At 35.2% G+C, this 14,885-nt stretch overlaps 1 protein-coding gene and 1 non-coding gene across 4 annotated transcripts; one reads left to right on the top strand and one right to left on the bottom strand.

Moving 5' to 3' along the window:
- Nucleotides 1–3,407: 3,407 nt before the first annotated feature.
- LOC121218952 (small nucleolar RNA R71) lies at nucleotides 3,408–3,509 on the bottom strand. Its single transcript, XR_005915433.1, has one exon. It is a non-coding gene; the product is annotated as a small nucleolar RNA R71 (small nucleolar RNA).
- Nucleotides 3,510–4,836: 1,327 nt separating this feature from the next.
- LOC107900600 (probable nucleoside diphosphate kinase 5) lies at nucleotides 4,837–10,016 on the top strand. 3 transcript variants are annotated; one of them, XM_016826262.2, is made up of 7 exons: nucleotides 4,842–5,010; nucleotides 5,147–5,215; nucleotides 5,313–5,540; nucleotides 6,100–6,207; nucleotides 6,572–6,681; nucleotides 6,863–6,897; nucleotides 8,697–10,016. In XM_016826262.2, exons 2-6 carry the CDS (start codon nucleotides 5,160–5,162, stop codon nucleotides 6,892–6,894), a joined length of 534 nt encoding a protein of 177 aa, XP_016681751.2. In that variant the 5' UTR covers nucleotides 4,842–5,010; nucleotides 5,147–5,159; the 3' UTR covers nucleotides 6,895–6,897; nucleotides 8,697–10,016. The 3 variants fall into 3 exon arrangements, with proteins under 3 accessions (XP_040951833.1, XP_016681751.2, XP_016681750.2); XM_041095899.1 differs by lacking the exon at nucleotides 8,697–10,016 and having other exon boundaries at nucleotides 4,837–5,010; nucleotides 5,147–5,197; nucleotides 6,863–7,142; XM_016826261.2 differs by lacking the exon at nucleotides 8,697–10,016 and having other exon boundaries at nucleotides 4,846–5,010; nucleotides 6,863–7,142.
- Nucleotides 10,017–14,885: the final 4,869 nt, after the last annotated feature.

Genomic DNA, 14,885 nt, shown 5'->3' with positions numbered 1-14,885 from the left:
GTTATTATTCAACTAGAGGTAAATAACATTCTCAGCATGATTCAAAATCAATTACACATGATTACAACATATATTCTAATATCTGAATACCCATTCTGATTGGCCATCTGACTGAGAATAAAAAGTTGTGCTGAAATTTAATCTCATACTTAAAGATTCATGTAGGTGCTTCCAGAATCTCGAAGCAAAGCGCGGATCTCGATCAGAGATAATAGACACAGGTACACTGTGCAATTTGACTATCTCTCAATTACACATGATTACAACATATATTCTAATATCTGAATACCCATTATGATTAGCCATCTGTCTGAGAATGAAAAGTTGTGCTGAAATTTAATCTCATACTTAAAGATTCATGTAGATGTTTCCAGAATCTCGAAGCAAAGCGCGGATCTCGGTCAGAGATAATAGACACAGGTACACTATGCAATTTGACTATCTCTCAATTACACATGATTACAACATATATTCTAATATCTGAATACCCATTCTGATTGGCCATCTGTCTGAGAATGAAAAGTTGTGCTGAAATTTAATCTCATACTTAAAGATTCATGTAGATGCTTCTAGAATCTAGAAGCAAAGCGCGGATCTCGGTCAGAGATAATAGACACAGGTACACTATGCAATTTGATACAGGAACATTATGCAATTTGACTATCTCTCGAATGCAGACTTCAACCAATTTTGGAAGTGACCAATCTATTCTAATTGCTAGAAAATGGGCTAACTTCGTTAATCGATGAATTATCACCCAAATGACATTTCTTTTACTTGAAGAAAATGATAAACCAATTAAAAAATCCATCGTAATACACTTCTATTTCCATTCAGGAATCAAGATAGGCTGAAGCAATCTAGTGGCAACCTAATGTTCTCCCTTTACAAATTGAAAAGTCATACATTTGGCAAAAAATTTGACTATCTCTCTTTTTATACCGGGCCATCAATACATTTCTCGTAAGTCACGATACATTTTCGTTCTGCTAGTATGTTAAAAAATCTTAGACAACCATGATCATCTATACTGAAACTCTCAACCATGCCTTGTTGAACAATTCTTTTTCTTAGTCAACTTGGTATCTACAAGTTGTGCCTCTTTAATCTAATCAAACAACACCTGTTTGATTCTCAACTCAACCTGCAAGCTACCATCTCTGCTAATGCTAAGCTAGGCAAACATTGCCTACAATTCAACCATAACTTTCATGCTCGACGTGTCAGCCACGAAATTAGCTTTCCCAATGTGTTAATTGACCTATCATCACATGTAGTAGTCAATTTGGGTCAATTCCGAACTTAAGGATCTTGTTTTCTAGGCAATTTAGGATTTTATATTATGTTTTTGATAATTTGGCCTTAGGATTAAAAGTTTAGAAAATAAGTGTTTTTAACACATTTTGTAAGTGTCGTGACCTAATAGGTCGACAAGGGACTTAGGTTGTGCTAATATGTTCAATTGAGTATGTAAGATAAAAATATAAAGGTTCAGTTGATGTGGAAGCAAGGATCGAGTGATGCATCAGCTTCCTGGTATGTCAAAACATCAAACAAATAGCACAAGGCAGAGTTTAGGTGTCATGTTGCGCCACGCAAGGGATGAGGCGCGGCACACATCAACATACTGCTCAAGTATATATGAGGTTATTTTTGTTCACATAATAAAACTTATGCGAAGACCTAGGAGATGTTGAAGACCTAATTTGGGCTACCAACGCTTCTATAAATAGGTATTAGAAGTTGTATGTAACCAAGTTGGCTTCGATGCCTTTAGAAACCTTAGTAGTTTAGAAGTAGATTTAGTTTTATTTTTCTTTTTCTTTTTAGCTTTTTGATACTTTCTTGTTTTCCTCTTGAAATTAATTTTGGCTCAAGAGTTTATTTCTTCTATTTAAGTATTTTAGTTTATGTTCTTTTGAATTAATTTTATTTATTTATTCCAATCAAGAGAATTACTACTCCGTTCCCAATTCGATATTATATCCACAATAGTCAATTCTTTTTTCTCTTCTGAATCGATTGTGTTCCTTACATGATTTATTCAATTGGAGTTTAGATTATGAATAACATGAGTGGTTAAATCCCTTAGAGGAGATTAATGAGTGGATGAGAATGTGATTAACAGAGGATTTAGTGTTTCCTAAAATGGATTAGTTAGTATGAATTACATGTGATTAAACCATTAGGATTGACAATCTTAAGAAGTTATCATAGGCAAGACGAGGCCGGGAAATAAGTCGAACCGAGTAAATCATAATTTATCCTGGTTGAGAAAGTGAGGTTGAGAGATAAACAAGTATCAAACAATTGATTAGTTAATTAGAGGCTGTGAGGTAATAATTGATTAATCAGTAGCTAATAAACCCTAAAATGCTAATCCGAAGTTAGTTATAAACCCTGAAGCAAGTTAATCTTCTTGATTGGTTTATCGATTTATTTCATTTGTTTATTTTTTTTTTCATTTTTTCTTTTCATTATTTACTTATTTTCATTCCTTTAACTTATTTTATGGTTCATCGTAATATAGGAACTAATTTGTACTACTTAGACTTATTATTGTAAAAACAATTTCATTATTTATTCTATCCTCCATTGGGTATGATCCTCGGAATACTTCCAAAGTATTTTGTTGTACTAAACTATATTACAATTTGAGCCGTGCACTTGCGAACATCACGGGTTCTTAACTCCTATATTTTTGGTGTGATATTTAACAACCTTAAAAGACGGTCCAGCTGTTGGTGTCGATGTCCGGGAGGTTTTGGCAATAAATTTTGAATTTTTTTTACAATCAATAAGATAAGTAGGAACATTAAGACCTATACATATGATTTTAATTTTTGTCTAATTATTTTAATTTTATTTTTATTTTTTGTCAGGTTGTTTATGACTCGAAGCTCAAGCACTCTGATTGAACCACATCCAGATCTCGAGCAACTACTCAAACGTAACCGTCCAACCATATGTACCGATCCACCTGCAGTTATTATTTGAGGAGCCACGAGAACAACAAGGCAATAACCGGGAAGAAGTCCTAATTGCTTAAAGGACGTTGCACGACTACGCTTTACATACACTAGATGCAGTATGAGGAAGCATAGAACAACCAACGATTAACACCAATAATTTTGAGATAAAGACGAACACTGTCCAGATGATCCATAACACTCTAAAGTTTAAAAGGAACATAGTTGAAGATCCGAATTAGCATTTGAAGCAATTCCATCAACTATAGACACATTCAAATGTAACGGGGTATCCGACAATGCTGTAAATCTTTGGTTATTCCCATTTTCATTATGTGATAACACAACGGGACTCTTTAGAACCAGGTTCTATCACCACATAGAACGATCTAGCAGAAAAATTTCTCCACAAAATTTTCCCAATCGGTCAAACCATTCACCCTAACCGGAAGATTACTAATTTTAAATAATTTAAAGGTGAATTCATGTAAGAGGCGTGGGAGTGTTTCAAGAAAATGCTAAGTGCCTACAACATGGACTACAAGCGTGGCTCCAGATCTAAATATTTTACAACAATGTTGATGGACACATCAAATTTAGTTAAGACGGAGCATCCGACGGATATCTCATTTTCTATACGTACGAAAGGGCCTATAAAATCATAGAAGACATGGTCATGAATTTGTACATTTGGCTGAATGAGAGGGCCATGTAGCCAAATGTACAAATCTAAGCCTCTAATGATGAAAACGGTGAGCGAAGAAAACGATAAAAGATTCGAATGAATTCTTGACAAGCTTAACCGTTTGGGAACACCAGTTAAGTCGACAAGAGTGGAGCCACACTACGAGAACCCACTAGAGGTGACAATTTACATAAATAATAGGGGTTAGGACCCTACTCAAATACCTACAATTCCAGTTGGAGGGATCATCCAAAATTCAAGTGGGGAGGTAACCAAGGAGGCGCAAATCAAGCTCAAACTTGACAAAATCCTCCTTATCAACCTCCACCACTGCAACAACGAGTCGTGGGCAATGACCATGCTGTATGTGGTCAAAGATTTGACCGACTAGAAGGGGAGGTGCAAACAATAATGACGAACATTTGAAAATTCCAAACGACATGTGGACTACTTGAATCCCGGATGGATAAACTCTGTGACGAAATGAGCCAATTGATGACAATGTTACAGAAACAAAATGACCAGAGTCTCCCTAGTAACACGGAGAATAACCCTTGGAGAGATGGAAAGGAGCACGCAAAGGCAATCGCATTGCGACCGGGCAAGGCATTAAAGCCATCGATCACACCCATCCATAAAGAGGAGGAGGTTCTCGAAGAGGTCAACGGATCCACGGAAGAGGAGCAAACCAAGCACCATGAACCAAATAAAGAGGTAGTCGAACAGGAGTCTGATCCGGTAATAGTAAAACCAAGCACAATGAAGATACCGTTCCCGACATGACTAGAGGACAAACAAAAGAGGGACGAGGTAGATTTTGTAAATTTTCTTAATTCATTTAAATCCTCGATGTCAATTTGCCTCTATTAGAACTTATTGATAAAATCCCAAAATATGCCAAGTATTTAAAGGAAATTATAAAACGACGTAGGAAAATGAAAAAAGACGAGCAAATTGACATTCACACCTCGTGTAGCGCAGTAATTGCAAAGAAGATATCCTGAAGTTAAATAATCCGAGTAGCTTTACAATCCCAATAGAGATAAAAATCGATATTTTAGCAAACCCTTTGTGATTTAGGGTCTAGCCTAAATTTGATTTTAATTGGCATTCGATATGGTTAAAATTATTTAAACCGTAGGCTAATCACTAGAACTAGAAACCGAAATCGTTATTATTTCTGTAAACAGTTGACCTCGACGGTTAAACAGCTATAAATGAGATTCATCGCATCCGAACTTCTTCGGACCAATATATTTTCGAATTTATTTTCACACCAAAGTCTCTTACACCTTTCATTCTTTTTCATTTTCCCGCCCCTCTTCTTGGTAGAGAGAAAAAGAACATAAACTTCTGGTAAGTCTCCTTTAGAAGAGAACACATTAATTGATCTACTAAAAAGGATATCATTTCTCGAAATTATTATATTTATCTGTTATTTGTTAAAATCATTTTAATTAGAAAATATTTTCCTCTATTTTCTGTTTCACAGGTTTTATCTGCAAATGACTCAATTTCTGACCAGATTTTTCTTCTTTTCGATGTTAGTAATAGTCTTGAGGTACATCTTCTGTATTTAATTTTGGAGTAATTTTGCCGCACATCTGCTATTTTTTTAATGGATTCTTCTAAACCTGTATTTTAAACTAATACCGTAGGTGTTATTCAAGTACTGGAAGGGGTGAAAAGGAGAGAACTTTAGGCATAATAAAGCCAGATGGATTATCTGGTAACTATACTAACAGAATAAAACAAGTTATTCTGGAATCAGGTTTCGAAATCAGTAAGGAAATGGTGATTCAACTTGATGAACAAGATGCGGCTAATTTTTATGCCGAGCACTCTTCCAAGATCTTCTTTACTGATCTTATCAGATACATGACTAGGTTATTACTTTTTCTTTCTTTTTTGTCTTGATTCAATAGTATTACTTCAAATCTCAATGCTGTTTTTGAATTTCTTGGATTTGCAAAATTTCTGCATTTGTTTTCACCTAATGTTGTTAATTCATAGACAGAACCAGTCACGCTTTTATTATATATGTTGACGGTGTCATACACTTTCTGATTGTAAATTCTCCATGCATTTTCATTTTTGATAGAACGGAAAAAGAACAAAGAATTGTAAAAATGTTGAGCATGTGAAAAGGAAAATATTTATGTTTATGCTTTTCTTTATGATTATTCAATTCATTTATCTGAATTTCAAGGCTTATTAGACCCTGCTTTTATTCTTTTGAATGTTTTGGTAGTATTATATTTGTTTTGTTTTTCAAGTTGCAGAGCCAAGAGCTGTCTTGATGCAGCACATGCTTTAATCTTCTTATAAATAAGATGACCATTGTTGAGCTCTCATCTTTCAAATATGTTTTTATAACTATTTATCATACCAGTCTGCAAATTTCTACTCGATCTCACGTTTTTCACTGACATTTATGTTTGACAGTGGTCCGGTGTTAGTTATGATTTTAGAGAAGGAAGATGCGGTTGCTCATTGGCGAAATTTGATTGGACCCACTGATGCCGGCAAGGCCAAAATTACTCATCCTCATAGGTTATACATGTTTCTTCATCTTATGCTTTGTCCATTTTATGGTTCAAGAAGATTAATCCTTATATGGTTTGTGGCTGCCGTTCTCAATCATGTGTTCTTCAGAATTCGAACTTGAATTCTTTCCCTGGGAATGCAATGCACCCAACACTTATTGGTTGTGCTTTGTCATTATACTGGTATTGTCTAATGATTTTCTTGTGTGATCTACTTTATTTGACAAAGAATAGTTGTCCTCCCATTACCTAACAAGATTTTGGTCCTTGCCAACTTTGAATTAGATCTTCATCCTAGATGAAATTTAAGTTATGGTAACTTGACCTCCCAAGTAATCTGTCATTTTGTTGGCTGTTTCTTTTGTGTCCAGCATTAGAGCAATGTGCGGGATAGATTTAGAAAAGAACTGTATACATGGTTCAGATTCCCATCAATCAGCTGAAAGGGAGATTGCATTTTTCTTCAAAGAGGCACCTTCAGGTTAGCTCTTGTCCAGTTGCTCCCCTTTTCCTATCAATTTACTAGCCAGATCCATGATTTATAACTGAGATGGGCTAATATCAAGCATATAATGATATGTAATACGGAGTAACAAATATAAGTTAGTGTCAGTCTTGACTTCTGTCTTTACTTTTTTCGTTCCATATTTGGGCTTTTGCAGATGAAGCAGTCAGAAAACATGATGAACTGTAACTGGTAAGTACTTAACGCTGAAGCTATACATAATGGTTAATTTGTATTATAGCCTTTTTTTTCCTTGGGATTGGTTTCAATCACCTGGCTTCTCTTCTCATAAGCCATTATATCTGGCGAAGGCACAACATTATATACACATTCCCTCCCATTTGTTTGGCTGTCTTAAAGTGGTCAATTTTATTGTGGTGTGATCGGATCACCTTGAAAATAATTTTAGGTCAATTACGCACGAAGAAGGTTTAGCACTCTCGTGACGCCCAAAATTGGTACCGAATTGATTGTTTAATGTCTTAAGGTCGAAATTTTGAAAAAGATTTTAAGATACGATCCTTTGAAATTTAAATTTGAATAAACCAAATTGAATAGCGAGATGTACCTATTTTGAAAAAATAAATTGCCACACTTAATGAGTTAGAGCGCAACATTTCAATCGTCAAAATTAGGTATGTCTTTTAATTTTCCAATTAAAAAAAATGCATTTTGAGAAGGTTGTTCAGTCATTTAAGTCAAACGAGAAATCAAAATCCAGTAAGTTAGGTTTCGATTCCTCGAAGTTCTTAAACATTAAACATTGCTTTTATTTTAAAATTTGGGATAGCAGAACGCCGCATTCAGTAAGTTAGGATCCAACATTCTGAAATCCTAGATGCTTTGTTTTAGAATTGTATGGTTTTAATAAAATAAGCACATGGCTATCTAAATTCATCGAGAAAAATTAGAACCCAGTAAGTTAAGGTACAATTCTTTCGAGAATTATGAATGCTAGGCTTTTTTTTTATATGAAATAGAATGATAAAAGTAAGAATTTTAAAAGAAACATGTAATGTAAAAGATCAATTATGATTCCAACTTAAACAAAGAAGTAGTCGAATAAGCGATAAATAAATTCAAATGAAGTAACAACAATAATTTTACTCACATTATACATGAATTTACAATAACATGACATGGAATGAATAAGGTTATAAAACAACATTTTGAAACGAACGTATAACAAATAATATACACTTACTAACTTTACAAAAAAGTATGAAACATAACCATATAAAAATATATAAAAAGGTAGGAATCATGTAAATAAGTAAAAAAATTTAAAAGAGATAAATTTCATGGGAGTAAAATATATTTAAAATACATATGAAAATACATAAAAACATTAAAATTAATAATACGTAATATCACAACATTAGCTTATTTTTAAAAGAATATTTAGTAACCAATACATATTAGGAAAACATTATATAAGAAGTATTACCATATAAATGTTTGATATGCAAAGTATTAAAAGGTAAATACAAAAACATTACAACATATAAGCTATCTCCGATCTACAAAAATATGTATTGATGAATGATAAATTAAATATTACTATATTAAAAAATTTAAAAGAACATATAGTGAATAAAAAAAACTAATGTATAATAACTTTAAATAATATAATTAATAATTTAAATGAGAGTACTATATTTTAAAATTATACTAAATAATAAGCTTAAAAAGGATATTAAATTTAAACATCAAAATAATGTTAGAAATAACCATGTCAAAATAATAATTAAATATATCTAACAATAAATAAATAAAAAAACAAATTACAACTAGAATTAAAAATGAAACTAAATTGTTAATTGAGTCAAATCTAAGGGACCGAAACGGAAATTAAACGCAAAGGTTCGGACATTCAAGTCCAAACACTAAAAACGACGTCACTTGACAGAGGACCTAAATGCAATCGAAATTAAATGCACAGTATAAATTTTAAAAATAAGAAAACTGAATTGAAACGACACCGAATACAGGAGGGCCTATCGCGCAAATAGACCGTTGAGCAAAAAGGCACGGATCCTTCCCTCGGGTCGGGTCACCGCGCAGGTTTAGCCTCCAAACGACACCGTTTTGAAACCATTGAATTGGTATCAAACGGTGACGTTTAATGTTCTGCTTATAGGTTAAAAAAATCCTAAAACAGCAGCATTATTCATTCTAAAGCCTAAGCAAAAGAAACTCTCAATGCCGCTCAATGACCATTCGGCCGATCTCTGAACCTTCGCCCAGTTTCGACTACGACGGAGTGACCGAAGATCCGGTTACAGGTAATCTCTTTGCTTTCTTCTTACTCGTTTTTCGTATTTAGCACATAATCAAGGAATATTAAAACGAAAGAGAATAAACAGAGAAAAAAACTTGGCAATCACCTTTCGTATTTGTATTTTTCTTTATAAAATCTGCGTAAGAAAGAATACAAGTCTTGAATCTTGGCTTATCTAGCCGGAAATACAGAAGAAAAAATAAATGGAAAAATACAAAGTCCTCTTTTTTGTTTTTTTCTTCTTTTGCTATTTCTTTGTCTGCTGTGTTGTCTTCATTTCATTTGTAAGTACAGCGTACGGAGGCGTGTGGAGTGGAGGGAGAACCCTTGTGGCTGCGGCGCTGGAAGCTGTGATGCTAGGGTTTTATGACTCATTTTTGTGTTGGGCTTGTAACACGATTGGGCTAGGGATTGTATTTGGGTTTAAGTTAGTTTAGGCTTCTGATTTGGGCCTGTAATGAGACTTTTGGACATTTAATTTTTGCTCTTATTTTGGTTTTATTTTATTAACGGGCCGGGCAAATTGGGCCTGTTATGGCTGTCCCTCTTTGCTCGTTGTCGTGTAACGGGAACGAAGCAAAGACTTTAAAAATGACCAATTTTGCCCGGTCGTACTGGACCTTGGTGCTCTTCTTCTTCGAGTTGCCTCATTCCATCTTACTGCATCTTCAGAGGTATAGGAATTGGTGCTTCGATCCACTCCACTGTAATATTAGGGAGATAGGATTTGTAACTCGTAACTTTTGGAAAGTAAGATTCGCCATTGTGGCTTTAATCTTTTTAATTGCAATGTCGGGGAAGCATGATTCAATGTTGTAGCTTTAATCTTTTGAACTGCAATGTCCGGGAGGCAAGATTCATTGATGTGGCTTTAATCTGTTCCACTGCACTGTAAGGGAAGTAAGATTCGCTGTTGTAGCTTTAATCTTTTTAACTGCAATGTCGGGGAAGCAAGATTCACTGTTGTGCCTTTAATTTGTTCCGCTGCACCGCCTAGGGAGTAAGATTCGTTGTTATGGCTTTAATCTTTTTAACTGCAATGTTGGGGAAGCAAGATTCACCGTTTTGGTTTTAATCTGCTCCACTGATCGCCAGAGAAGTAAGATTCACCGCTGTGACTTTAATCTTTTTAATTGCAATGTCGGGGAAGCAAGATTCACCGATGTGGCTTTAATTTGTTCCACTACATCGCTTGGGAAATAAGATTTGTAATTCTTCGGTCTATTCCACTATAATCTCAGGAAGATAAGATTTCTGGCTTCAATCTGATGCGATCTACTCTACTGTAACTTCAGCGAGATAAGATCATTTATTTTAATCCGTTCCACTGTAATATAAGGGAGATAGGATTACTAGCTTCAATCTGTTCCGCTGTAATCTCAGGGAGATAAAATTTCTGGCTTCAATCTGATGCGATCTACTCTACTGTAACTTCAGATAGATAAGATCCTTTATTTTAATCCGCTCCACTATAATCTTAGAGAGATAGGATTACTAGCTTCAATCTGCTCCGCTGTAATCTCAGGGAGATAAGATTTCTGGCTTCAATCTGATGCGATCTACTCTACTGTAACTTCAGATAGATAAGATCCTTTATTTTAATCCGCTCCACTATAATCTCAGAGAGATAGGATTACTAGCTTCAATCTGCTCCGCTGTAATCTCAAGGAGATAAGATTTCTGGCTTCAATTTGATGCGATCTACTCTACTGTAACTTTAGAGAGATAAGATCCTTTATTTTAATCCGTTCCACTGTAATCTCAGGGAGATAGGATTACTAGCTTCAATCTGCTCCTCTGTAATCTCAGGAAGATAAGATTTCTGGCTTCAATCTGCTCCACTGTTGCTTAGGGAGACAAGATTTGTAATTTCCCAAATTTGTTCTCTGGGAAACATGACCTGTATAATGAACCTAATTATGCCTAATCATTAGGATGGCATGATCAAAATGAATCAAATGCTCCTAACTAGGCATGTGAATAGTGTTTGCATGAATGCATAGTTTTATTTTTTCGATAATGATCTCGCTTAGGTTGTCGTTACTCGAAATTTATCAAGGCTTTAAGACTGACGTGCTATAGCGTCTTCTCGCTTGATCGGCTTTTCTAAAAAAAATTTAGCCAGGTTGCCCCCACTGTAAAACTTAAAGTTTAATCCATCAGGGCACACAATTTATGCCATCATTCTTTCACTGCAAACCAAGGGTAGAGATAGGTGGCTTTTCCTCAATCCTCTTTTATCCCAATTCAAGGATATGGGATCTTAATCTTTCTGGTCCCCTTACACCATTTCCAGGGTGTCGTACCAAAGAATCATGCGCAAATAAAGGCTCTCTTCTCCGAGGTAACCCCTTCCTCTTGCCTGATGATTATGGTTTGCTTGTTTATTTAAGCTTGGTCATTAATCCGACATCTTGTCATTTTGTTCAATCAATGCATTTGACCACAAAATCCAAAGAGAAAGTCCAAATTTAGACTATTCCTTCTCAAATTTCCAATCTTTAAATTTGGTGTGTTCTAAACAATAGTCCTATTTCAAGTCCCTATATTATTTAGAAACTTTTCAGAATAATATGTAAAACTTCATTTGTGAAAGTTCTATTAGTCCATTAATCATTATTCCAATGCAACATGTTTGCAAAAAAAAAGGTCATAACAATGGATAAGAATAAAGTTGGTTCTGAGCATAGCTAGAAAGAACAAATTATCGAAAATAGTAAAGAAGGATGACAAAGGAATTAATTGGGAATGTATATCTTGGAAAAGAATAGGGTATTCCAAGAACAACAAATAATATGAAAATTGGGTGCCTTAGATATCGCAACTTGAACTTCTTTGTACAAACTTTCTGAAGACCATTCTGAGTTTGACATTTGTTTAGGAGATCTACAGTGCTTTGTCGATGCCCCAAGATGTCGCCTACCCTTTCCTGTTGATTCAGGCATAGCAAGATCACCACATGCCCCAATCTGATCAAAATTCGAGTTGCTTTGATTACCTCATGCCCTACTCTAATCAATATTTGAGCCGCCCTTTTCGGGTTTTCAACTCAAATCCCCTTTGGTCTAAGGTGCCCTTTGCGGGTTTTCCCCTTAGCCTATTCATTTTTACTTTTTCATTTTCATTTTTTCATTTTTCATCTTTTTTTTTTCGAATCAAGGCACCCTTTGCAGGTTTTCACCTTGGTCCTTTCTCTTTCTTTAAACAAAGTATTTATTGACTGGATCCAAGTTTACAGGATTTGGCGAGTTTTACCATCTATCCTACTCAAGATCAGAGCTTCTCCGGAAAAGGTCTTTGGCATCCATTTTCCTCTAAAATCCTTTTGTGTAGGAAGAATCTTTCTCCAAATTAGGTTCCCCTTATTGAATTCTCTGAGGCAAACCTTTTGATTGTAGGCTCACATTATTTGCATTTGGTACATCTGACTGTACTAAATAGTTTTTAGCCTTTCCTTTTGATCAGATTGGATTCATTATGCTCAACTAAAACCCAGAGAACAAGGATTTCTACTTCAATTGGTAGGACTACTTCCGTCTTGTAAACCAGAGAAAATAGTGTTGCCCCAGTCAAAGCTCCGATAAACGTTCTAAAAAACAAAGAAGGCAGAAGGTAACTTCACATGCCAACCCTTGTAAGTCTCAGTCTTTTTTGCAATTCATTGTTTTGTAATACAGTGACAAACTGTGGTGTCTAATTTTGAATTGATTATAGCCCTCAACTATCGTGCTGTCATTTAAGTTCAATGCATTTTCCAACATCATTTTCTCTGGAATAAGCATATGACGACATTGGTGTATGAAGCAGCCTCTAATGATCTCAAAAATGAAGCAATGCCCATTAGAAGTCTTTGATAATGGTGATGTCCATGCCCCATCTTGCTCAAAATTTGAGTCACCCTTTTCGGGTTTTCAACTCAAATCCACCTTTGGTCAAAGTGCCCTTTGCGGGTTTTCGCCTTGACCTTCCTTTTTTCTTTTTTCCTTCTCTCTTTTTCATTTTCGTTTTGACTTTGATTTTGATTTTTTTCTTTTTTTCTCTCATTTTATTTTGATTTTTTATTTTTATTTTTCTTTTCTTTTTTTTTGATTGAATCTGACCCATTTCGATCAGAATTAATGTTTTTATAGATAAGATTTCTCACTTTCATCTTGTATGCGAAAAACCTTCATTTCTTTCATAGAGCCTTTTGGGGCGCAACTACGATAGAAAACATCTTCAAGGGCTAGAAACTCGACTTCAAATGGGTAAAGCTATGCCGACTCAACGAGAAAGGCATTGCCCCGGTAAAGAATTGCATTGTTCATACTGCAAATTTCTGACATCGTGCTGTTGCGCAGATTTCATTATCAGTGGTTAACCCGGGTGTATCCTGGTATAACCATACAAAGGCCTCTTTGAACTCTAGAGGTGACTCAACAAGGTGTTGCTTCGTCTTTGCAGTCAGGTCAATTCTAATCTTCACCAAGCTTACAATTTCTGATGATTCCTTGTGAGGTAGGATCTATCTATCCTCTTGTTCAACCATCCTCAACAAGTCCGGAGATAAGCTACAATCTTTGTCATTTTCAAAGTCATGAGATTCCTTTGAGCACATGCCCCGCTCAAAAGGAAAATCTAGGTTCGTAGCAGAGTCATTCACGTAATTGATATATGGGGACCCATAATAAGTACCAAGAATATACAAAAGAATGTATAAATTCATGAATAATTATTTGTACAATATGATTATGAATGATGTGGAAGAAAATCCAAAAGAATGAAAGAATCTAGAATTGTTTGTAAAGAATGAAAATATTGGCTCAGAATGATTGCAAAGATGTATTTCATTAAAATAATAACGTTCAGACATGAGTCTTTTTCACAAAGGAATTTTTATCATTTTAGGCTAAAAACAACAAAAATTTTCTAAACATTACTCTAGATAAGCGCTAAAACCTACAAGGATTTCTTCCACAAGCCAATTGCTTAGAACGTTCCCAAATTTATAAGGGCGGATATCTAACAAGGTCCCTTTTTCAGTTGCTTTTTGTTGATGTGAACATTTCCCACTCTTCTTCATGCATTGTATTCACTCCATTATCAATTATGATTGGGTAACGGATTTTCTGCACTAAAATCATCAAACTTGACAACACCTATGTTAATGAGCCTTTCAACAAGCTTTTTAAAGACGGTGCAATTTTCTATCGAATATCCCCCAATTCCCACATGGTAATCACATTGTGCATTCGCATCATACCACTTGGGGTATGGAGGTTGCAGGGGCTTTGAGTAGAAATGGGCAACAATGTGCGCATCGAATAAGCGTTGATACAGCTTCTTATACGACATCAGAATTGGTGTGAACTAGAGCTCCTCAGTACTTGATTTCATTCCAGATTCTTGTCTCAATGAACCTTGTTGACTAGTGACCCCTTTACATGGATGACTTGCTGACCTTGAATAACCTATGTTATTCATCTCATCTTCTTTTCTCCTTGAGACTGATTTTTGGTTACTCTCTCCACTCTCTATTCTTCCATTTCTGATGGCGTTTTCGATCATTTCACCATTCATGATTATATCTGAGAAACTCTTTGAAGCACTTCCCAACATGTGAGTGATGAACGGGGCCTTCAAAGTGTTGATAAAGAGCATCGTAGTTTCTTTCTCTAGGAGTGGCGGTTGGACTTGGACTGCAACCTCTCTCCACTTCTGTGCATATTGTCTAAAGCTTTCATTCGATTTCTTTTCCAAATTTTGCAAGGTGATTCTATCGGGAACCATATCCGTTACATGACCGTATTGTTTCATGAATGCCTGTGCTAGGTCCCTCCACGAACCAATCTCGGTACGACTCAACTGATTGTACCATTTCAACGCTGCTCCAATGAGGATATCCTGAAAACAATGTATT

The sequence above is a fragment of the Gossypium hirsutum genome, chromosome D06 (assembly GCF_007990345.1).
Source record: "Gossypium hirsutum isolate 1008001.06 chromosome D06, Gossypium_hirsutum_v2.1, whole genome shotgun sequence".
Lineage (NCBI taxonomy): Eukaryota > Viridiplantae > Streptophyta > Magnoliopsida > Malvales > Malvaceae > Gossypium > Gossypium hirsutum.
The sequence above is the reverse complement of the archived record's forward strand: the minus strand, read 5'-3'. Positions and strand labels throughout refer to the sequence as shown.

Coding starts and splice junctions, on each gene's coding strand:
- LOC107900600 (XM_016826262.2), top strand. CDS start 5,160: ATGACTCAATTTCTGACCAGATTTTTCTTCTTTTCGATGTTAGTAATA. Junction 5,216..5,312: donor ATGTTAGTAATAGTCTTGAG/GTACATCTTCTG, acceptor CTAATACCGTAG/GTGTTATTCAAGTACTGGAA. Junction 6,208..6,571: donor AAAATTACTCATCCTCATAG/GTTATACATGTT, acceptor TTTTGTGTCCAG/CATTAGAGCAATGTGCGGGA.